Raw genomic sequence first — 24,879 nt, 5'->3', positions numbered from 1 at the left:
TATTACAATTACCAGGTAAAACAAACACTTGGCAGAGTACAGCCAAACAATGTAATACTTGCAGCAACAATTCTACTTATGGCAGATGTGCCCGCCCATCATCTGTCGTAACAGAGATAGGAATGTATTCTGGGGGCAGCTGACCAGAGCCACTGTGCTAGTTCCCTTCCTTGCAAATACCACAAGACACACATAACCAGATATATACACTCCTGGACCCATCTTTGTCACTGGAGATGGTGGAGGCCCAGCTGACCTCTGTGACCCAGATGCCTTTTAGCAGTTCCTTAGACTGGGATAGGTAGACCACTGTGGTCCAGATGAAAATAAGCTTGCAGCTGGACTGCTGTAATGGACTGTATGTGGGGCTACTCTTAAAGCTGTGGGTAGTGGACAGCGTTTTAGGTGACTTCATGACCTATGGGAAGGGACAAGGGAATACTATAGTCAACAAGGACATAAGGGGAAAGTGAACCCACATGGGGAAGGGCTGCATCTTGTGTACCCACTCACCCCCAAACCTAGAAGCACAACTGTGAACCCTCCTTCTTTTTGTCCAATAGCCCCTTCCTCTTGTCCTTCAAAAATCCCATTCATTAAAGACTTCACTGAGCCACCTAGGCCTCACCTCACTTGCATTTCCCCTGACCACATGCTGGCTAGATCGGCAATTATTCTCCTTTATAGAGGACAAACTTCAGTTTGACATCATCCTCTTCTAAATGAAGTCTATCGAAAGGCTTGTCTGGCCAAAGCCTATTGTAAAGATAAAGAACTATAACAAAGCTGGGAGAGATACTGAAGCTGATCTCCACCTTGGACGCTATAATGAGCAGGCAACACAGAACGTGGCCTTCTCTGCTGTGAGGTGAACTATATTTTTTTTGTTAAATTATTGCAAACACTTCCAAATTTACATCTGCTCATACAAATAATCAACAGTTAAATTTATGCTAACCAAGGTAACCCATTTTTGGGGTACTGCATTTCTTCTTCTGAGGCAATGGTTAAATGGCACTGTCCAATCCCCCCCCTTTTTCTTTTCTTTTCTTTTCTTTTTTTGGACTTATAGCGCTACAAGCACTCTCCGGGCAGTTTACAATTTAATTATACAGGCTACACATTGCCCCCCCCCCAGCAAGCTGGGTACTCATTTTACCAACCTCGGAAGGATAGAAGGCTGAGTCAACCTTGAGCCGGCTACCTGGGATTTGAACCCCAGGTCGTGAGCACAGTTTTGGCTGCAGTACAGCGGTTTAACCACTGCGCCACAAGGCTCTTTTAAAGGCATCTAGGCCAAATGCCTTCACCACATCCTGTGGCAAGGAGTTCCACAGTCTAATAACATGCTGGGTAAAGAAATATTTTCTTTTGTCTGTTCTCACTCTCCCAACACTTCATTTGTGTGGATGTCCCCAGGTTCTGGTATTGCATGAGAGGGAAAAGAGCTTCCCTCTACTTGCTTTATCCATCCCCTGCATAATTTTATACGTCTCAATCATGTCCCCCACCCCCGGTGCCTTTTCTCTTGACTAAAGTGCCCCAAACACTATAGCCTCTCCTCATAAGGGAGGTGCCCCAGTCCAGTCATCATTTTAGTTGTTCTGTTCTGCCCCTTTTCCAGTTCCATGATGTCTTTTTTTGAGGCGCGGCGACCAGAACGGTACTTGACGTTTACTTGACGTGAAAAGGCTGTGGATCCACAAAAGGTGAGTCTTCCAACCTGTCAAACTGATCAGCACCCCTTCCTTGACAGCTCTTAACCTAAGTTTACTTGCTCCCAAAATCCATTGGTGATCCGAAAACACTTGATCCAGGGAGTGTGCCTATGGCCCCTGGTTATGCCTATTAGCACTGAATTGTAAGCAAGAGTAGTCCCCACAAAATTCCAACATACAAAATGTTTTTACCAGACAGAGTTAGAGAAGTTTATTTCTGATTTCCTGCCCAACCAAGCCTGGTTCTCACACGGGTTGAAAACCTGTGTCTGACTGCCACCCTTGCAATTGCAGGTGAGGGGTTTTAATGACTGAATGCACCTCCATACCAAAGGCGGAAAAAAATCCTTCCACATAAAATACCGGCATGCATGAAGACAGCAACACAGAAACCTTTTCCCAGCCCTGTAGTTTCCTATACACAGGGCTTTTTCTTGTTTGTGTAAAGGAACATTCATTTAGCTATGCCAGCACATACACATCATGTGTTAACACATAAACACAGAAATAAAGCAACCCAGCAGTGGATCCAAAGCTCACAGGACTAAACCGCCAGAACATTGATTAGCAGGGAAGATAACGCTGCCATCGGGCTTTTCTGCCCTCTCTGGGTTGAAGCTACCTTCTATAGAGTGAGATCACGGGTCTGTCTCGAGCAGGAGGGTGAAAGACAGTAATTTCCCAGGGTTTCGAGCAGAATTCTTTCATCAAAATCCTTGGCATCCCATGATGCTCTTCCATTCAAATGCTCCCAAGGCCTGACCATACTAAATTTCTGAAAGCACGGGTTGCCCTTTGGGTGAGACTGATTCTCCTAACAACAGTATATTGCGGTGCATTGCTGTTCGCTTACAACTGGCAAGTTTCCAAAAATGCCGAATGGTGAAGAAAAATGCTACATTTCTGATTATTTCTTTGTTCTCAATGCATACATCTGTCCTCTCCCCTCCCAACCTAATTTTTGTTCACTGCCCATGGTAGATTCACAGGGTAAAAGAAATGGCAGGAAGTTCAAACATGACTAGGTGATCACTCTTTCAGGTACTTAAGCTGCATTGAAGTGGCACAAGGTCATTATGTTTCACTGCTCTTTCCTACTGCACTTTTCCTGAACAGCTTCCTGCTATGCACGCTCACACATGCGCATGCCCCGCCCAACCTGTGCATGTGCACACGGATGCCCTGCACCCCGCCCATGCGAGCATGCGCACATGCATTCCCACCAACCCCCCGCACACGGATCCTGCCCCCCCCGACCAGTCCATGGTTTAGAAGTGGTTCGGGGCCACTGCTCTAAAATGCTGGTGGAGAAACATTTCCAGCTGCTTGACTATGTGTTTCAATCCACCGTAAAGAATTATTAGAGAGAAAAAACGGCTGCTTCGCATTCTGGAGGCAAGGGTGGGTGATATTTTTCTTAATTCCATGCTCTTATTAGTTATATCCCATTCTTGGATGCACATCTTAACCTGGTGAGGGGAGTTGCATGTGTCAGAGAATGTGAGAGGAAGGCTAGACTCCATGGCGAGCTTGGAGTCCTGATGAAATGTTCCCAGCTGAGGCACCAGACTAACCCTCATTAGGAGTAACAGATAATTCCTGTAGTGAAAAGAAAACAAAAACTTAAATGGATGATGGGAAAAATACTTAAAATTGCAATGGATAGACAATAAGCCAAAGTAAAAGGTGACAGAAATAGAATTATAACTAGAGATGGGGATCGTCATTTTCATATACGAATGCGAATATCCCCGCACAGGTGGCGTTAACAAGGGTCCAGCCCCATGGGGCCAGACGGTCCACTCACCGATCCGCTGTGGACATGGATGGAGCGATTCTATGAATGGCTCTGCGGTGTGCGATCCGCTCGCCACTCCTGGCAGGAGGCGGGAGGACAAGCCTTGCTGCAAGGTCAAAGCGTGGCGAGCTGATTGCGCGCTATGGAGCCATTCGTAGAATCGTACCATCCACATCCATGGCAGATCAATGAGTGGAGCATCCAGCCTCATGGGGTTGGACCCTCGTTAACACCACCTGAATATTTGTAAACAAGTACCCTCATCTCTAATTATAACCCGTCATGTAAGTAGCTTCTGAGTGACTGTCATGTAGACAAAGAGAACTAGTATAAGGGCCAGTGTAAAGAAATAGTAAAGAGCAACAAAAGAGAAAAATTCAGGATCTTCCAGGACATCCAAGAAATCAAAGAGAAATTCAAGTCTAGATTAGGAATGCTGAAAGACCAACAGGGAGTACACTATCTGACCAGAAAATAAAGAGAAGGTGGAATCAGTATACAGAAGACCTCTACAGAACAAATAATTTATTTTATTTATTTATTTATTTATTTGATTTGTATCCCGCCCATCTGGTAACTCGGTACCACTCTGAGCGGCTAACATAAAAATATACAGTTATAATAACATAAATCCACAATATCAAAATATCAAAATATCAATTAAGAAAACATAATAAGTCATAAATAATAAATAGAAAAAGAAGAAAAAAGCAATTTAAATTAAATTAAATGCTGGCAGGAGGGAAGGCCTTGACATAAAGCCATGTTTTTAATTGAGTTTTGAATGTACCCAGCGAAGGGGCCGCGCGAATCTCAGGAGGGAGATTGTTCCAAAGGCGAGGGGCCACCGCCGAGAAGGCCCGGTTTCTTGTCTTCTCTCTCCGGGCCTCCCTCGGCGTCAGGCCCCTCAGCCTCACCTCCTGGCTCGCGCGGGTGGTTCGGGTAGAACTTGGTGGGTGAAGGCGTTCCGCCAAGTATCGAGGTCCCAAACCGTTTAGGGCCTTATAAGTGAGCATTAAGACTTTGAAGTCGATACGGAAACAAATGGGCAGCCAGTGCAGTCTAGCCAGGGTGGGAGAGATGTGATGATATTTCCTCCCTCCGGTGAGGAGTCTGGCTGCTGCGTTCTGCACCATCTGAAGTTTCCGTATCAGCCTCAAAGGTAGCCCCACGTAGAGCGCGTTACAGTGATCTAATCTTGAGATTACGAGTGCATGTACTAAGGTAGTGAGGGCCCCCGTGTCGAGATAGGGCCGCAGCCGGGCAATCCGCCAGAGGTGGAAATAGGCGGAGCGGACAACCGACGTCACCTGTGTTTCCATGGTGAGCGTCGGGTCCAAGTGTATGCCCAAGCTGCGGACCCCGCTCACTGGGGCCAAGGTCGCCCCCCCAAAGGAGAGAGGGCCAACCAGGCCACCAACTACGGGGGGCCCCACCCTCAGGACTTCCGTCTTGTCCGGGTTCAGCCGGAGGCCATTTTCCTGCATCCATTCCAGTATAGTCTCCAGGCAGCGCTGGAGGGTCAGGACGGCATCACCTGCAGTTGGCAAAAAGGAGATGTAGAGCTGAGTGTCATCAGCGTACTGGTGACACATCGCTCCACACCTCCTGATGACGCCCGCTAGCGGCCTCATATAGATATTAAATAGCATTGGGGAGATAATCGATCCCTGTGGAACCCCACAATTGGAGCTCCACGGGGCCGAGACATACTCCCCAAGCTGAACTCTCTGGGGGCGGTCCTCCAAGAAGGAGCGGAGCCAGGCTAACGCCAGGCCACCGATTCCCAACTCGGAGAGCCTCCCCAGGAGGATACCGTGGTCGACGGTATCAAAGGCCGCCGAAATATCGAGGAGGACCAACAGAGACATTTTGCCCCTGTCGGCCTCCCTCAGCAGGTCATCATACAGGGCGACCAATGCCGTCTCTGTCCCGTGGCGCGGCCTGAAGCCCGACTGGAACGGATCCAGTGCATCTGTTTCATCCAAGAGTGCCTGAAGCTGGTCTGCCACCACCCTCTCCACCACTTTGCTCATGAAAGAAATATTGGCGACGGGCCTGTAATTGCCAATTTCGTCCGCCGCCAAACTAGGTTTCTTTCGTATGGGCCTAATGAGTGTCTCCTTGAGGGCAGATGGGAATCTGCCCTCAAGGAAAGACCCATTTATTATAGCTGTGGCCCATTCAGTTGTTTTCGGCCTGGCTGCTTTGATTAGCCAGGCCGGGCAAGGGTCCAAGGAGGAGGTGGTGGCCCGACAGCGGTCAAGCACTCTGGTCACAGAATCAGGCGTAACTGGGTGAAAAGAATCAAAATTAACCGGGCAAGACGGAGCACTGGACATCTCAGCTCGATTCACTGTATTCAAAAAGGGAGAGAGCTCCCGGCGGATGGCCTCCACTTTAGATTTAAAAAATGCCGCAAATTGGTCCAGTGAAAAACTAGGGGGAGGCCGATCTCCCGGGCCAACTCCGGATAGGTCGCGCACTATACGGAAAAGTTCCGCCTGCTGGTTGGATGCTTCGCTTATCCGGTTAGCGAAGAATGATCTACTGGCAGCCTTCACCTTATTCAGGTAAAGGTTAGTTGCGACCTTAACGGCTATCCAGTTATTGTCCGTCGGATTCTTCCTCCATCTACGCTCTAGCCTTCTCCTTATTCGCTTCATCACCCGGAGCTCCTGGGAAAACCAGGGCACCGGACGAGTTCTGCGTCGGAGAGGGCGTTTGGGCGCGATCGTGTCCACTGCCCGGGTGGCAGCGGTGGACCAGCTATCCACCAGGACGTCGACAGGAGTGCTAGCCAGGTCAGCGGTAATCCCTCTCATGGCATCTTGGAAACCAATCGGATCCAGTAGTCTTCGAGGGCGGGCCCTCGAAGGTTGATATATAAAAGGTTGATATATTCTTTAGAAGAAGAAAAAACCCTATGATGAAAAACCTGCAGTTCTAGAAAGTGGAGTGAAAGCAGCTCTGAAAGCATTGAGAAGAAATAAATCAACAAGTGTAGATGGGATACTGATAGAACTATTTAAAGCCAGAGACTGCATCTGTCAAATTCTAACAAGAGTATGCCAGCAAATATGGCAAACAAAACAATGGTTCATAGACTGGAAATGTTAAATATACATTCCAATCCCCAAGAAAGGAGATGTTAAGGACTGCAGTAACTATAGGATCATTGCTCTAATGTCCTATGCAAGTAAAGTGATGCTCAGAATGTTTTAATAAAAGCTTTCATCTTATATGGGTAAAAGTAGATTCTGAAAAGTATTACTCAAGATCTTATTGCAAATATCTGCTGGCCACTGAAGCACACAAAAAATTTCAGAAGATCAATTGATGCTTTATAGATTGCAGCCTTTCACAATGTGGATCATGAGAAGCTACGAATTGAGAGTTTCTCGGCCCCGTGGAGTCTCAATTGTGGGGTTCCACAGGGGTCGATTATCTCCCCAATGCTGTTTAACATCTATATGAGGCCGCTGGGAGGGGTCATTCGGGGGTGTGGAGCTCGTTGTCATCAGTATGCTGATGATACTCAGCTCTACATCTCCTTTCCGCCTACCGCAGGAGATGCCGTTTTGTGCCTCCAGCGCTGCCTAGAGGCCGTACTGAAATGGATGCAGGAGAACGGGCTGAGGCTGAACCCGGACAAGACGGAGGTGCTGAGGGTGGGTGCCCCCACAGTGGGAGGTTTGGAAAACTCCCTCTCCTTTGGGGGGGTGACCCTCCCTGCCAAGGATGGGGTCCGCAGCTTGGGGATCCATCTGGAGCCGGCGCTCACCATGGAATCCCAGGTGGCGTCCGTGGTCCGAACCGCCTTTTACCACCTTAGGCGGATAGCCCAGCTGCGGTCCTATCTTGATGTGGGGGCCCTCACTACCTTAGTACATGCGCTTGTAATCTCAAGATTAGACCACTGTAATGCGCTCTACGTGGGGCTGCCTTTGAGGCTGCTGCGGAAACTACAGGTGGTGCAGAATGCTGCGGCCAGACTTATCAGTGGCGTGAAAAAATACCAACATATTTCTCCCACTCTGGCCGCACTGCATTGGCTGCCCATCCGTTTCCGCATCGACTTCAAAGTGCTGATGCTTTCGTATAAAGCCCTAAATGGCTTAGGGCCTCGATACTTGGCGGAACGCCTTCTTCCACCAAGTTCTACCCGTGTCACTCGCGCGAGTCAGGAGGTGAGGCTGAGGAGCCTAACGCCGAGGGAGGCCCGGAAAGAAAAGACAAGAAATCGGGCCTTCTCGGCGGTGGCTCCTCGCCTCTGGAATAACCTCCCCCCTGACATTCGCGCCGCCCCCTCGCTGGGTATCTTTAAAAAACAATTAAAAACACTGATGTTCCAGCAGGCCTTCCCCACCGCCAATTCCTGACCTTCCTTATTTTTCCTTTGCCCTAGTCTTCGTTTCACTTCGTTCTTGCCTTTCCCCTACTTTAAAATTGTATTAATTTTTATTGTAAATTGTCATTGTTGTAAGCCGCCTAGAGTGGTCCTATGTGATTCAGATAGGCGGGATATAAATTAAATTAAATTAAATAAATAAATAAATAAATAAATAAATAAACAAATAAATAAATAAATAAATAAAATGGGTAAGTAACCAGTGGTCTGTAAAAGCTACCGTTAGGACAGAATACAGAGAAACAGAATAGTTTCTTATAGGCAAGGTTGCCAGACATGTGTGCATTTTATCTCCCTCTCTGTTCAATCTATACACAGAAGAAATCATATGGAAAGGTGCCCTAGATTCAGATGAAGGAGTGAAAATTGTTGGAAGAACCATCAATAATTTTAGATATGGAGATGACATCATATTACTGGCAGGAAGCAGCAAAGATTTGAAACAACTTTTAGTGAAAGACAGTGCCAAAGCAGGACTGCAGTTGAACGTTAGGAAGACAAAAATAATGACTACACAAAAACTGCAGAACTTTAGCACTGATAATGAAGAAATTGAAACTTAGAGATTTTGCATACCATGGTACAGTCATCAGTCCAAATGGAGACTGCAGTCAGAAATCAGAAGATTGAGACTAGGAAAGGGCAACAATGAAGGAATTATTTAAAAAATTATCAAATGTAAGAATGTGTCACTGGAGACCAAGGCCGAGATCACATACATTCTTGTATTACCATGTACAGGTGTGAAAGATGGACAGTGACAGGAAAAAAAATAATTCATTTGGAAAACTGTATGATGCTTTACCAATATTTGGACAGCTAGAAAGATGAACAAGTGAATAAAATAAAAATAAAAAGCAAATAAAACCTGACCTATCTAGGAAGACAAAAATCACGAAACTGAGATCTTCCTACTTTGGGCACATTATGAGAAGGCAAGGTGATATCGAAAAGACAATAATGCTAGAAAAAAATGAAGATAGCAGGAGAACAAGATGGATTGATACCATAAAACAAGTCATAGTCTTGAATATATCTGTGAAGATTCTCGGTCATCCAGGTGAGGTTATCTGGAAGTTGTTGAGTCATGGCAATCGGACTTCTTTCTTGTTTGTTGAAACGCTTCGCTACTCATCCAAGTAGCTTCTTCCGACTGAAGAAGCTACTTGGATGAGTAGTGAAACGTTTCAACCTAACAAGAAGTCCAGTTGCCATTATTCAACTTCCACATAGTCTTGAACGTACAGGAGCTGAGCAGGACTGTTGAAGACAGGAAATTTTAAAGATAGCTCATTCAGAGTTGTTATAATTTAGGGACCACATGACAGCACACAACAAGAGCATATGAATCACATGCCATCAAGTTGATTCTGACACTTGTTTTCTAGGTTTACCATTCCATTCTTCCAGGGGCCCTCTGAGACTGTGCAGCTTGCCGAAAGCTCCAATATGCCATGAAAAAAATATATAACCTATCTTTCGACCCTGCATGGGTCTTCATCATACTGGACACCACAACAGGGAGTCGTGCAGAAGGAACACAAACATTTCAAAAATCAAGGCCATAACATCCACAGTGCACTCTGAAATAAAGAATAAATCTAAAATAATTACTTGTCCTGCTTCGTATTCAGCATGGATTTCCTGGAAATACACTCATATTTTTAATTTTGATTTTTTTTTTGCATGTTACACAAGAGTAAGCCCAGGAAAACCGTGCAGCATCCCTGCCAAATCCAATATTGATTAAAGCCCTGTCCAAGTGTTTGTTTCATCCTGAAATAAGTGTGTGAACTGAGACAGCTTTCTCTAGCATAACTGGAAACTCCGATTATATGCTGCCTTGTAGAAAACTAACAATTGAACAGGCCTTTGGGTAGTCAGGGGAAGAACAACTCATTCATCACACTTCCTGTTCTCTGCTGTTCGCAGTGTCTAGTCTCTTGCCTTCTTCCTCTTCCGTATCATAAATGAGGTGTTCTGCTTGTGTATAATAACCCCGGCACCCTGCAAACAAGATGAAAAAGTTGTTTGGGGTATTACTAAGAAGCTTGAGGAAACGGGAAGTCTTGAGGCAGCAGTTGAAGTAAATATCCTGTTTTCCCTACTTCTGAAATGGCTGCAATCTCCCATTTGATAAATGGAGACTTTAGTCGTTATCCTCCACAGCATTGTTTGCAATTGGCAGGAAATCACTTGTCTTCATGTTAATTCTTTTATCAACCTTTCAACTGAGAGGCAAATTGAAGATACATTTTTTTTATTGTGACTAGTCTTAAGTCCATACGATAACAAAGGCCTTTGCCATAATAAATCTATTATTTGTTATTGCACAAGCATTTGTTGATTAACATGTGGTGCTGGAGTACAAAGGATGCACGACATGCCCTATATTTTTGTTAGTCTTTAAGGTAAGGTGAGCCTTTTTGCCATTTTTACTGATAGAGGTTTAAGAATTCCTTCTCGGAAAGTTGCTAGATAGCCATCTTGGTGTATGAGATGGAGACATTTTGAGGCATCAGAACAGATTGAAGCATTTTAGACATCCATCTGAAATCCTGCTGCACAATTTTATCCATATAAGGCTAATGGCATACTCAATCTTAGTGTTTTTATTATAAACATTTCCAATCTCCACCCCAAATTTCCAGCCAATGTAAGGGATTCCAAGGGAGCTTCAGAATCTTTGAGGGAATCAGAAGTTTTATTCCCCAATCCCAAAAAAGCAGTATGGCTGATGAAATCATGTATTATACTCCACAGTTGAGGAAGAGAATTTCAGCTATTGCATCACTTCCGTCTTCAGGGAACGGGTTCATTTTAAAGATTCCTATGCTATTCACAGTAGGCAGTTGAATGCATTGGTATCAAGTGTTTGCCATACATATACAGTATATTAAATGTGTGAATTTAGAATTAAGCGTCTGCTTCATAGACAACTATACTGTAACTTCCAAAGATAATGTATATATCCAAAACATGTCTAGTAAGGCTTTGGACAGAAACACTGAGCAGTCACTATAAACCAGAGCTTTACGAAAATAGCTGTTTAAAGGTGAAAACTGGGCATACTGCTTGTGGATAAGGGTGGTGAGAAATTCTCTAACAGCAAAAAAACAGTGAAGCCTCAACTTCATGCGTCTCAATAGTACTGCTGAAAAAGCTTGATTCTTCTGTGCCTAACTTTTAAAGCAATTATCCTGATATCAATCCAAAAATTAATTTTACTTCACCATAAACTCTGCAAATGTCTGAAATCTGCCATTTCTCATAACTTGGCCCAAAACAGACTCTGGAAAGCAAGTTTACTAGAATTCTTCAATAAATTCTTGCCTCAGCATACACATGCCAGTCCTGCAGTAAATGCAGAATGCTGTGCGGACATTTTCAAAGGGCAAATCTGACCTGAAACATTTCAAAAATTGACAATAAGGTCATTCATTCTTGCCCCCAAAACATTTTTCTTACCACAGTGCAGTTCCCACTTGCAAATATTTTGAGTATTTGGAACTTATGGGAGAATTGGTCTCTCAACTGCATAGGGGTCTAACTGTTCATATTTTAATTTTAAGCACTTGACATGTTTACATGTTTACTTTCATAGGGCTGAGAAACTTAACTTTAGAGTGATTACATTTCAGGAGAGGTACAGAAATAAATTTTCAATTAAAGAGATTCACCAACACTTCATAATGCTTTAAAAGTAGAGATGGAGGTATTTGTATTTGAATACCCCTGCACAGGTGGACATAACGAAGGTCCAGCCCCCTGGGGCCAGACTGTCCACTCACCTTCTGCTGTTGCCATGAGCTCCAAGCTCCTTTCCTATTGCTCCAGAGCCCGCGGTCTGCAAGCCACTCGTGGCAGAAGGATGAACCTTGCTGCAAGGTCAAAGAGTGTCTTGCAGACTGCGAGCTCTGGAGCAATATGAAAGGATCATGGAGCTCGCAGCAACAGCGGAAGGTGAGTGGACGGTCCAACCAAGAGTACTCCTTGATTCTCAGGAATGGCTTTGGAAGCAAGAAACTGTAGGAAGGTGGAATAAGAAATGTTCCTTCTGTTAACTATATTAGGATCCAAGCCTGTGACTAAAAAAAGATATAAATTTAAAGTAAACTCACTGAACTAAATATATAAAACCTCTGTAATTATTACTTTATTAGTATTAATCAGGAAATCAGATGTTCAGTATCCTCCTGAGGTTATACATAAACAAATGCAAAATTGAAGTAAGAATCTTAAAAGTCAAAATTGTATAACAAAACAATACTCCATCAAAAAAGTATGTAAAATTACAAGAATGCTATCTTTAAACACTGGCACTTGAGAACCATCATTTTAGAACTACAGAATTGCCAATCAATCTCCAAATTAGTCTGCAGGTAAACATGAAATATTTAACTGCCAGCACTTTTACTGAATATGCAAAAACTTTAACTTTGGTTTTCAACACAACCTATATTTTATCAAATCAGAGGTCATTAGAATACCATGTTACATCTCACATCTAAATGAAAAAAGTATTCTCCCCCTACAGCTATTTTAACTTACAAAATGGGCAAACATCAAGAATGTATTATACTAACAAAAAGATACATCTCATCTCATTTTAATTAGAGACAGTGTAAAATTTTGAAAATGGGTGAAAACTAGCATTTTTATGAAAACATGAATGTATAGATTGAAAAATGGTACCACTCAAAGAAAACATTAGCAAAGTAAAATATTTTCATGCCAATCACACTGCCAGGAAAGTCCATGGTATAAAAGCTGCAAGTATCATTTGATATGGTATCCTTAAAGGATTACAGTAATTTAGCATTTATCATTACCTGCTTAGGTAGGCTTACAGTCACCTTTGTATTCAGGCATTTGTGAATACAATTCTCATTACCAGTCAATGAAGTCACACATACAAATTCGTGACAAATCAGAATGAGAATACACCCTTTAAGTGGTCCTCCAAGGACATCTGTTTGAAGTTATCCCATCCATCCTCCCCAGAATTATTCCATGTCATCAAATCAAATTCTATATCAGTCCTCCCTCCAAAACTGGTAAATGTATACAACTCTATGGAATACTGTGGAGAAAAAAACCTGAGCAAATACAGATTGGTTAAGAACAGGTATTTAGGGTTTTAAAAAAAGAAATTATAACCTGTTACATGAGAAAAACCTGCACTGCATATGCCTATCTATATTTACTTCCTACCCTATCATGATTGTGTAGGGCATACAGATGAAAAGTTATTGTACCTCCTTATTAAATGAACTGTAATTCTGACGTGATATCAAAAGGGCATAGCATAAAAGATGAGCTTTCCAGGAAAAAAAGAAGGAAAATATTAACTTTACAGGGCACCTATTAAAGGGATAACAATACTAAGTTTTTAAAAAATGCATTTACTCAGAAACAATCAGCTACACTTTTTTTGCAATTACAGAGTGGTATTTAGTTAAACAGAACTATTATTTTTATGATGCAGACAACTGAAGATGAATAATGAACTACACCAGCCATGTATAACTAATTTGTGCTGTGCACCAACAGGAAACCTGCTTTGAACTTCCATGCCAATTTACAACCCCCACACTGTACTAGGCAAGGTTAGTGGCCACTGAGATACCACTAAAGAACAGGGCTACCAAAAGACACATTTGGTAGTGCATTTACTATACAAGAAAATAAAGACACTGTACAGTTTAAAAACAAATCTTACACAGCCTTATGCTTTTTTTCTCTTTAAAAGGAGTGAGTTGTGTACAGGGGGGTTAGATGCATTTATAGACAAGAAAAATAATAATCTAAAAGGAGGTTTATTCATCATCATCATCATCTTCCTCATCTTCCTCTTCCTCATCTTCTTCTTCTTCTTCCTCGTCCTCATCCTCGTCATCATCTTCTTCCTCCTTTTTCTTACTTTTCTCTGGCTTTGGGGCTACTTTTTTGGCTACTTCAGGCTTCCCCTTAGCCCTATATGCAGCAATATCCTTAGAACAAAAGATGTTGAAGGATTTTAATTACACAGTTTATAGCGCTTTTAAAGATAGGTGAAAACCCCTTCAATTAAATGCAAACAGTTCCTGTTTGACAAACCCATAATCTATAACTTGCTTATTTGATAATCTAATATTTGTACTTTTGCACTTCAGTTAAGAACAAGTTAAGAGAGTTCTTCTCAATAGCCTGATAACAGATTTCACACACTTCAGTTTAAAAGCAGACAGTGCCACCTTCAGCATGAAATAAATCTATCTTTCTGAGCTTCCTGAAACATTCAATAAATTATAACCTTAAAATGTATTACATTCAGCCTTTTAAATTGGACGGGTTTTTAAAATCAGTCAGTTTTATTCAAACAGTCTTTATAATTGTGGTGCTACTGGTCATGCTGTAGTGGTTTTTAATAGATCTTTTCTTGCATCAGATGTGGGATCAGAGTATCCATACCATGGTTTGGTTTAATCCTTACATTACTTATATAATTCTCAACTAAGGGTAGCTTCACAGGCTGTAGTGGCACTATTATTTTACTCTTAAACAGACAGAAATACAAAATAAAAATCATGAAAACTCAGTAGGTGACTCTCAAATATTAAACAGTAGCCAGATACAATGGGGTGGGGGTGGTTTGCATTCTATTAAGAGAAAATATTCTAGACATCTCCATACTTAATTTTGAACATATACATTATAACAAAATAAGGATATGGCTGAAAGATGCAGCTTAGTATTTAAACTAATAGAATTACAGTGGTGCCTCGCTTGACGACGTTAATCCGTTCCAGCGAAATCGCTGTAGAGAGAAATCGTCGTCAAGCAGGGGGAAAAACCCATTGAAATGCATTGAAAACCACTCGATGTGTTCCAATGGGCTAAATACCTAATCGTCCAGCAAAGATCCTCTATAGGGCGGCCATTTTCCAGTGCCTCTTTTGCGAAAAATCCATCCTAAAAACAGCGGGGAGCCATTTCGCACAGCAGGCGGCCATTTTGAGAGCCGCTGATCAGCTGTTTTCAGACCATTGTTAAGTGAAAAATCACTTCCCAAAGCAGGGAACCGATCATCGTTAAGCCAATTTTACCCATTAGAACATCGTTTTGAGATCGCAAAAACCTCATTGTCAAGCAGATTTGTCGTTTAACAAGGTAATCGTTAAGCGAAGCACTACTGTATTTGGAAATAAAGCCAGTTAGGTACATTAGTATTAGTAGCACATTAATAGCATTTACATTTAGTAAGCTACACTTACAGACACATACAAACACACACCTCTTTTACACATCAATACAAATTAATACTACCACTGGATCTTTTCAACACCATGACTTCCAAACATATTTACTTGGAAATATGTTCCCATGGAAGGAGGAATGGAGTATTTCATTTTAGGGGCTTTGAAACTTGAGAAATATTAGCTAAAATATAATAACCTCAAGAAAACACAAGTACTGTATACACATATGGGCCAATGCTCTTACATTGTAATATTACATTTTTAAGCTTACCTTTTCGTATTTCTCTTTCAGTTTAGCAGCCTTTTTTTCAAAAGGCTGCTTATCATCTGCAGAAGTATTATTCCACATCTCTCCAAGTTTCTTTGCAACATCTCCAATAGAAAGACCAGGACTTTCTCCTTTGATTTTTGGACGATATTCAGAGCAGAACAAGAAAAATGCTGAACTGAAAATTAAATTACAAACGTAGAAAACAAAGGTTAAACTAATTGACTTGTATGCATAGCAAACTGGGAACTTTAAGCACTACTCATGATGTACTTTCTATCCAAGTAGACTGATACAAAGAAATTGCAATGAAAATACTAAGTCAGTTGTTACATCTCACTGGTAATTTTTAAAGAGCAAATTACCACAGTGCTGCTTTACAGTTTATGCTAACCAAAATTACTCACGGAGGCCTCTTTGGTGCATTTGGGTCCTTGAACTTCTTTTTTGACTCTCCTTTGGGTGGTATGTAATTTTTCATTTCTCTTTCATAACGAACCTTGTCAGCCCGTGCCATCTCTTCAAACTTTCCTTTTTCCTTAGCAGACATAGTCTGTAAAAATAATTCAGTACTCAGTTCAAGACTGCACCCAACTACATGCAGGAACTGTATATGTGGCAATTGAATGTTTTCTGTTTCTCAGCCAAATAACTAGCTACAATTTTCATTTATATATTTCCTGTATCCTTATTTTGAAAAACAAAATCCTTACCTTCCACCTTTCTGAACATTTTTTTGAGAACTCTGAAAAGTTCACAGATGCATCTGGATGCTTCTTCTTGTGTTCTTCCCGGCAGGTTTGCACAAAGTAGGCATATGAGGACATTTTACCTCTTGGCTTTTTAGGATCACCTTTGCCCATTTTTGATTCTGAAAGATATAATAGAAATCTTGGAGAAGTAATTTAGGCTGCTATATTGTGCAATAGACTCAGTTGTTTGGTGAGCAGAAATTGAGGGTGAATAAAAATTGATTGATGTAATGCTGTGAATGATTTTGTTAAGATTTCTATCTACTGTTTTAGACAACTGAATAATGTTATCATTAATCGCCAATATGTATCAAATGTGAAATTGCCATCTGATGATCTTCAAATATTGTATGGGCCTAAAACTAAAAGGCAAGATTCCAAATAGTTTCCAGTTATATTATCAAAGGGTGAAATCCAAGGGTGTCCATCAGCCAATGGAACAGATTTCTCCTCTCACCTCAGTAGTCCTGCCTGCCAAATCTTTGGAGGACTGGACCCTCTAGAGCAGACTGTAGAGAAGAAAGTCCTCTTTTACAACGGGAAAACTTTTCACATGTTGGGAACTGTCATGTATTTGCATTTAAGTGGACATGCTAATGAAGATATCAATATCTACATTAAGAGATTTTACTATTTATATGCTTGCAAATATTTACCAAAATGAGAACAGACCCAGCAGCATGATTAGAAAAAATTAAGAACATTAGTTTTACTCAATGAATAGCAAAACTAACTCCTCTGCCCACTACATGCATAAATGCACCTAAAATACCATGAAATTCAGCAAGTTCTGATCCAGATTAAAGCTATACTGTGTATGGGGGGGGGGGAGGAATTAGGAAGAAGGAAAAAACACTAAATGTTGTGAATAATCATTTGCTTTATCCTTTTAAACTCTGCACACAGTACACACTCTTTAGTTGACCATAGAATCACTGAGTTGGAAAGTGGCTATAAGGCCATCGAGTCCAACCCCTTGCTCAGTACAAGAATCCAAATCAAAGCAGATCTGACACATGGTTGTCCAGTTTTCTCTTGGATGCCTCCAGCATCGTGAGTGCTCACCACCTCCCAAGGTACGTGATTCCACTGTCGTATTGTTCTAACATTTAATTTTACTGATACTCAGCTTCACCTGCCTCAATAATCCTAGCCGTGCACAGCACTAAACATATGTGATTTATGTTCAGGGATATGTGCATATTTACCTAAACAGAAGATAAGCAACATATTACCAATCACCTTTTTAGTAGCGGAAATGCACTCATTCCTGGTCTCCTGTAGTGACTGATGCTACCAATACTGTATTAACACAACAATGAAAACTACAGTGATCACTGTACAGGCAACCCAAGTACTAGATCTGTGGTTCTAACCCATGCACAAGAAGGGGAAGAGAATCAGGAACCTCTTTTTCAGCCAGATAACATATATTTTTTAGAAGTTACAGGCTGACAGTGGCCAAGGATCACAGTCAAGCACTTTGAAAGGCTGGTGCTGTCTCCATCACAGTTCTCCACTTACAATTCTCCATCTATTTCAACTTCCCTGTTCCTTTTGCACTGCTTCTCTCCCCCTGGTTCCCCACTCACCCCAACACAAAATTAAGCTATTGGCAACACCAAATTAAGCTATTGGCCACAGATTTTTCACCAATGTTATGCATGTACATGGGACCCAATATAATCAGAAGATAGGTGCACAGAAACATAACTGTTCAATCATCCTTCCAACTGTTTTCGTGGTGTCAAGGCCTATCAGATTGCCTTGTCCCATACCTAAATATGATTCTGCCTAGCAAAAACAGAAAAGGGTGAATGGCAACTCCTGAAAGACCCCAGAAGCAATGGCTCACCTTTTAATATGATGCAAAGCCCCCTGTAGTATTTTAATACCCCATACTCATTCTTCAAAACTGGAAGTGGATAGGTAGCCATGCAGTTTCTGCTTCTCTGTTTTCCAGTTTTAATGGTCCACATCACCCCTGGAGTATCCTAGGGGTTGAAAACTAAACCCACTAAAGTTGCTTGTCCTGATCAAACAAAACACCTTACTACCTACAAAAGTGCATGACCCAAGAACCTCTGTTAATAGGTTACTTTTTGAACAATAAGGAGCTATTCAAAATATTTCTTGAATTTTCAAACTAGCCTACCTTCTAACAACTGGTTACATTCATACAGTTGATCAAAGCCCAAGTTATACAACATGGGGTCTAGGGAGATTGTAAAGAGTATAGTCAGTAGTTTTTCAGACTCTAAACAAATAGAAGTCTCTATGTGGCAGTTTAAACCACACAGACAGAAAGGACAAACTTAGCTGAGTTAAAAAGCTCTCAAAACATGGGATTTGTGAACCATCTCCAGTACAACTAGTCTTCTGAAATTAGACAGGCCATGCTCATTGCAATATTTGTATTTTAAGAAAATGTTTAACTAATCACAAGTATTCATGAGTAAATGCAATGTCCAAAACAAAAGGATGGAGACTATGAATGCATTTTAAGTTCACAGAATGCAGAAATGTGAAGTGTGTAGGACTCCAAAGATCTTCACAGGAATCTGTGCAGTTTCACTTGTTCATAAATTACCTGTTAGTGTTGGTAGTGAGGTGACCTTCTTTATAGATGACACCAAATTACTCATGGTGGCAAAATCAACAGGGGACTGCAAATAACTCCTGAAGCCTCTCCTAACTGCATAGATAAAATGGCACCTTCTGTTCGATGTAAGTAAATAAACATTAAGTGATGTATACTGAGGAACTATTTTTATTCATTTATCAATTGCACTTTTTGCCAAATTTCACCCAATAAGATATGTTACTTTCACACAATTATTGAGTCTGAGTTGGTTGCATCACACTAACTAGGTTTTACTTTGTCGTGACTGACCAAGAATGAGATGTGGCAGTACATGGGACGTAGGCACTATCTTGATGAAAATGCTGAGCTAACTGTGACCAATTTTTTTTTTGGGGGGGGGAGCAAATTCCATGATCGGAATCATTAGGAAAGGAATAAAAATGAAACTGCCAATATCGTAACACATTTATACAAATTTGTGATGTGACCACACTTGGAAATGTAGTATACTTTTCTGGTCAACACTTCCCAAAGGAGTTATCACAGAGATGGGAAAAAGTGCAGGAAGAGGCAACCAAAAGGATCAAACAGAGAAGAAAAGGGCTTGTTAGTTAGGCAAAAGCTAAAACAGGAGGACCATGAAAAAAGTTTATAAGACATGCAGGGTTGAAAAAATAACCAGTGAGAGTTTTTTCTGCCTGTCTCATATTAGAACTTTGGGGGTCATTCAATGAAACTCAGTGGTAAAGGAGAAAAATAAATATTTATTTCCAGAATATGCAGTTAAACTGTGAAATTCACTGCCATATCTTTAAAAGGGAATAAAATTATTCATGAAGAATATGGTTTTCAATGAGTACATGCCATGATAACTATATGCTAACTCCATAAATGGGCAGCACTATGATTGAGTACCAAGTTATTCAGGGCAATTACAAGGGGAGAGAAATTGCCCTCAAGTCCTTCTCTTGAATTCCCAATAGCATCTATTTGGCCTCTGTGGATTAGATGGGTTTTGATCTATTCTAGCAGGGCTCTTCTTACAATCCTAATTTATCAAATTAAATATTCTCACGCATTAAAGAGCCAATTGTTCCTATTAGCACAAAGATATTCTCTTTTGAGAGGAAAAAATATCAGAATGGACTAGGTTTTACCCAGGCTTCTTGACTGCCTAAGATGATATTTCTCTAGTTTAGTTTGCACAACTTGATTGGGGAAACATTTACAGTTATAGCTGTTATTGCCACAGAAAGCAATATTTCCTACCACTTTGGTATGCTGGCAGAAAAAGATTTGTGCCCTCTTGACTAAACATGCCTAGTCTGATGTTTCTGCCACATAAACAACACTTAAGCAAAAAAGCCAGGAGCTCCTTCTGCCTGTAAGAGGAATTGGAGGGTCAGGCAAGCGACTCATATTTAAGGATGAGTTGCTGACCCAGCTAACTTTCTAGCAAGATTTCCAAAAGATATTGATGAACTTATACATTTAAAGCATGAAAATACATGTTCCTAATTTAGCTCAGATCCCCCTAGTTAAACATATTTACTTTGTAAACATATTTTATTTTAAATGCTGGTATCATCATTTAACCATTTGCACATTACAAGGTGTACTTTAAAGAAAACTGTAAGCACTTTTTAATTTTTTTATGTAAAATACTTCACACCATATTAATTGCTTTGGAATTATTACGACTTTTCTCTGTATTGATTATACGCAGCTTTGGGGTGTGTAAAAACTTTCTGGTGAAAAAAAATGCAGGTGTTTTAAAAAGGGCAACGTACTACTAAAATGTGGATTATGGAGCAGTTTTCCTATCTTATTGAGGAAAATTACACCCCTCTCTAATAACTGGCTCTGCCCTGGCATAAGCTTCTTAGCGCAGCTACCCTGGCTACAAAGGCTGTTCTGATGCGATTCGCCTACAAGGACAATAATAAATATAGCTCCCATTGTACAGCTACTAGGCTCCGCGTGTTTCAATATGAGCCTAGGAGCAGGGGGAAGATGTTATAATGGCGACGGCTTCTGCGTTAAGAAGGTCATCTTCGACAGCAGCTATTCTCCTTCCATTTTGTGTAAACGCCTTGCTGATGAGAGAAAGTCCCCTTGAAATGCGCTTCGCGGGCGCTCCGCTGCGGCGGAAAGGCCGCGCTTGAAGTCAGGGCGCGGAAAACCGAGCCTCGCTTCGCCCGCCCGGCAAACAGCACAAGCCGCCGCCGCCGCCGCCGCCTCAGCTGGCAACCCCCAGCGCGCCGCCGCTCGTTGGCAGGAGCTCTGCAGCAGAAGCCGAGGGCCGCTGCTTCTCGGAATGGCCGCTGCTGCTCATAGAGAATATGGCTCCTTCCTGCCTTCCCTTTGTGTGTGTGTGTGTGTGTGTGCGCGTGTATGTGCATGAGGAGTGCGCGCGTGTGTCAGTGCGCTCTGTGCTCTGGCGCACAGACTCAGCCATTACAGGCAATGGCAGAGGAACGCGCGCGAGCGGAGGGGAAGGAGGGCAGTCGCGCGAGGGGGGGTGAGAAAGGCGGAGAAGAGCCCCTCTCGCTGGTATTAAAAGCCCCTCAGAGCAAACGCGCGCCCCCTTCCAATCTCCCCACATTAATAATTGTCAAATGCCTTCCGTCGTGCCTTCAAACCCCTCCGCGGCCAAGTTAAAATCCGCGAGGAGGCCACCGGCCGGCCGGCCGCTCCTACGCTGGACTTTTAAACGGTCGCCGGCGCTTTTCTCGCCGAGGGAGGAAAAGGCGCCTCGAAAAAGTTCCCCTCAACTGCGCCCCCGCCCGTCAAGTCCGCGCCTCCTCCTTCCCCCCCCCTCCCGCCTGCACTCCAGCCAGCCTCCTCTCGCCTTGTTTTCTCTCTCTCTCTCCACACAGCTCTCGTCAGCCATGTTACAGTCAGCGCAGCTCCCGAGGTGATTTATCGCCCCGAGGCCAACAACGCCCAGAGACACTCCCGCAATTCGGCATCGCGGGGCTCTTCTTCCCCACCCCCGCAACCACCACCACAGGCACACCAGGAAGGGCCCCCCCCCGGGCCTCAGCCCCCCCCCTTTTTTTAAATCTCCAGCCTGAGCCTCGGCGCCCGCCTTGAAGGGTCCCGACTTCCCTCCGCGCTCGGCGGCAGCCTTCCCTCACAGAGCAGGAGGGCTCGGCTGCGGCAACGGCAATTGCTATGTAAGCAGCTTAGGAAAGCACTCGCCGTCCGCTTTATCTACCAGCCCCGGCGGCCGGGCCGAACCGGATCGGCCCCCCGCCCTCGTTTACACGGGCTTTCAGAGCCATGCCCCGTCTGGATTTTTCATGTCTTTCACAACACGAAAAGAGGGTTCCCCCCCCCCCTCCGGCATTGATGGTTCCCTTCGCTCACTTGACAAACTCCCCACTTGGTGAAGGGTTTTAAAATACACCTTCCCGTCACGGCGTCCGAGGCGGTGAGGAAAAGTGTGCCTTCAGTCTCAGCCTAATCCACCCCCTCTCTCCCGCTTTGTGTGCCTGAGGAGCGGATCCTGCCCCTCGCACCCCAAGCTTTACACACCGTCCTTCCACCCACCCCCCTTTTCCCGGCCGTCGGAGCTTCGGCCTCCAAAGTCGGCCACGGGGCCGACGACCCCGCACCAATACTCACCTTGTGTCACACTCTACTGCACTCAAGAATCTCAGTTCACACAAGTCACAAAAAAACACACTCGCCCTGGCCGCCCAAAGCTGCCTGGATCTCGTATGTAGTCCAATGCACTGCAATGGCTGTGAGCGGGATCGATACGCAGCCTCCTCACTCTCTCGGCACTGGTAACATTACTCTCAACACAGCCCTCTTCCCATTGGCTACCGCCGAGGAAGGCGCTAAGGCGGTTGGAGGAACACTTTCCATTGTCCTGACCAGAGAAGGCTGTTGATTGGGCGCGACGGGAGACACGTCACTGGGGATTGAAAGGGCGCGCAAATATAAAACTGAGTGGAAGGGAGATGGCTGAGGGATGTACAGCTCTGAGGCTGAAACTAGTGCTGTAGTGCCGTGTATGAAGAGAGCGGTTCCTAGGCAATCGTAGTACTCTCAGCATAGGCAAAAGGAGATTCATTGCCTTAGCTGCGCAGCCATTCCAACGTTCAAATGAGCACTCCTACAGCCTATATAAAGGGTTCTAAAAGCATGCCGTGTACCGATCTAGTCGCTGTTGTTAAAGGCAGGAAAAATAATAAGGAATAATTTAACATTACTCCCTCATGCTATCTGGTAATTAAACCTTCAGTTGATCTGAAATACACACAAAATGCCACTAAATTACGTTCAAAAGTTTGTCTTGATGCTTTAGCAATGCAGCACAATAATGCAGATACTAGTCCCATTTTTTGTATGAGTAAACTGAGGGCCAATTATACATTCACTGACAGAAAGGTTTTAAAAATTAAATGCATATTGTTGCTGGTAGACCCTTGTCCTAGTGCTGTTTTACACACACCTTTTGACGAGAATGTAATCTTCAGTACAATTTTATACACTTAATGTGATTTATGCAAGAAAATCACTCCCTGACATCTTTGTATTTTAGAAGTTTTGCAGTCTGCTCTCACAGCTGAAGGTTTCGTGTGGATTTCAGGAACTGATGATATTCACAGTCAAGGAAGTGAGTTTTTACACATGCGTCTCTGTACTTTTGCAAAGGTACATGTGAAAGGATCCAGATGCCATTCTCATTTAATGAACAGCAAACCTGTGCTGTCATTCAGTGGTGTAAAAATTCAGAGTCACTAGGCTAGAATTCGAGTGAACAATTTTCATTTATTTAAAGACATTAAACAACTTTAAACAAATTGAGAAAATCATATTATGCTTTTCACAATTTCCCATTGATATCCTAGACTTCTAATGTATCCTTATGTAAAACCACCTTAAGATTCTTGGCCTCAGGGGTCTACTCCGGTTACTTCAGATTTTCCAAAACATTAAATGGCATAAGCAATCCTAACAATTAATGTTAATTCTTCCAACTTTCTTTTGTTCTTTCAAAATCCTTTACAGTATAATGGCTGAAATCCAGTAGCAAATCAGGTTCCATTGAATCAATGGAACTTTAAAAAGTGCTGACTCACCCAATAGCCACTGATTCAATGGGTCTACTCTAGTTATGCCTAAGCATTGGGTTTCAGCTAATGTTTAAAATATAATCAGTATATTCAATAATATCACCATGAAGATCTGTGTCAGTGTTTCACCTTCCTGAGAGCCAGTCAAGTTCACAGGGTCTTTCTATGCATTTGTGGCAATCCAAGCATTACTACTTTGATGAGGATATCAAAACATTTCAACAGCCTCCCAAATATCCACTACTGATGTAACCCTTCAACTGAATGCATCATCATCAACCTTCCCTTTACAGTGGTGCCCCGTATAGCGAGGTTAATCCGTTCCGGATTAACCCTCGCTATACGGAATCATCGCTAAACGGGTAGGGGAAATGTATTGGAACGCATTAAACTTCGTTTAATGCGTTCCAATACCTTTGTTACTTACCCATTCAGCGAGGATTCCAGGTGCCGGCAGCCATTTTCGCGCCTTCGCTAAGCGAGGGCAGGGCGCGAAAACGGCTGCCGGCAGCCATTTCCGGGCTTCCGGCGGCCATTTTGGAACCGCCGATCAGCGCAGATCGGGTATGTTTCTGTATAGCGATCCCGAAAAAGGGATCGCTATACGGAAACATCGCTATACGGTGCACTCGTTAAGCGAGGCACCACTGTACTATGAAACTGGAGCTTTAGGACTAGTGTGATTCCAATCACTTTTTACACAGTTGAAAAAAAATTGTACCCTTCCCCTTGGGTGTGCCATCTAACCATCCTACATTTGATAAATGTCACTTTGGAAAATGTACACACTTATAGCTTAAAATATTTTACAACCTATGGGACTATTTACGGAACTGATTCAAAGTCTTATATAGAGATTTTCAAAACAGGATGTCCATCAGGTAGCCATCTGATGTCTGAGGATGTAAATTAATTTTCATCTTAGTTTGCAGCACTAAGCATTCATACTAGAAAGTATACCCCATTGTATTTTGTGAGAGGTACTGCTATGCAGACACCGATGTGTTTCAGATAATG

At 42.8% G+C, this 24,879-nt stretch overlaps 1 protein-coding gene and 1 long non-coding RNA gene across 4 annotated transcripts; one reads left to right on the top strand and one right to left on the bottom strand.

The window, feature by feature from the left end:
• The first annotated feature begins 1,637 nt into the window (after positions 1–1,637).
• On the top strand, positions 1,638–9,483 carry LOC144588042 (uncharacterized). Its single transcript, XR_013543357.1, has 2 exons — positions 1,638–1,709; positions 9,316–9,483. It is a non-coding gene; the product is annotated as an uncharacterized LOC144588042 (long non-coding RNA).
• A 2,578-nt stretch (positions 9,484–12,061) lies between these two features.
• On the bottom strand, positions 12,062–22,668 carry HMGB1 (high mobility group box 1). 3 transcript variants are annotated; one of them, XM_078389998.1, is made up of 6 exons: positions 21,624–21,957; positions 18,779–18,906; positions 16,150–16,307; positions 15,844–15,989; positions 15,440–15,614; positions 12,062–13,920 (listed from the first exon to the last, which is right to left on the bottom strand). In XM_078389998.1, the coding sequence occupies exons 2-6, from the start codon at positions 18,831–18,833 to the stop codon at positions 13,747–13,749; spliced, it is 708 nt and encodes a 235-aa protein (XP_078246124.1). In that variant the 5' UTR covers positions 18,834–18,906; positions 21,624–21,957; the 3' UTR covers positions 12,062–13,746. The 3 variants fall into 3 exon arrangements, with proteins under 3 accessions (XP_078246124.1, XP_020644230.1, XP_078246125.1); XM_020788571.3 differs by lacking the exons at positions 18,779–18,906; positions 21,624–21,957 and adding an exon at positions 22,403–22,668; XM_078389999.1 differs by lacking the exons at positions 18,779–18,906; positions 21,624–21,957 and adding an exon at positions 22,403–22,621 and having other exon boundaries at positions 16,150–16,327.
• Positions 22,669–24,879: the final 2,211 nt, after the last annotated feature.

This window comes from Pogona vitticeps, chromosome 3 (genome assembly GCF_051106095.1).
Source record: "Pogona vitticeps strain Pit_001003342236 chromosome 3, PviZW2.1, whole genome shotgun sequence".
NCBI classification, from domain to species: domain Eukaryota; kingdom Metazoa; phylum Chordata; class Lepidosauria; order Squamata; family Agamidae; genus Pogona; species Pogona vitticeps.
Note: the sequence above shows the minus strand (reverse complement) of the source record. Positions and strands in the feature narration are given on the sequence as shown.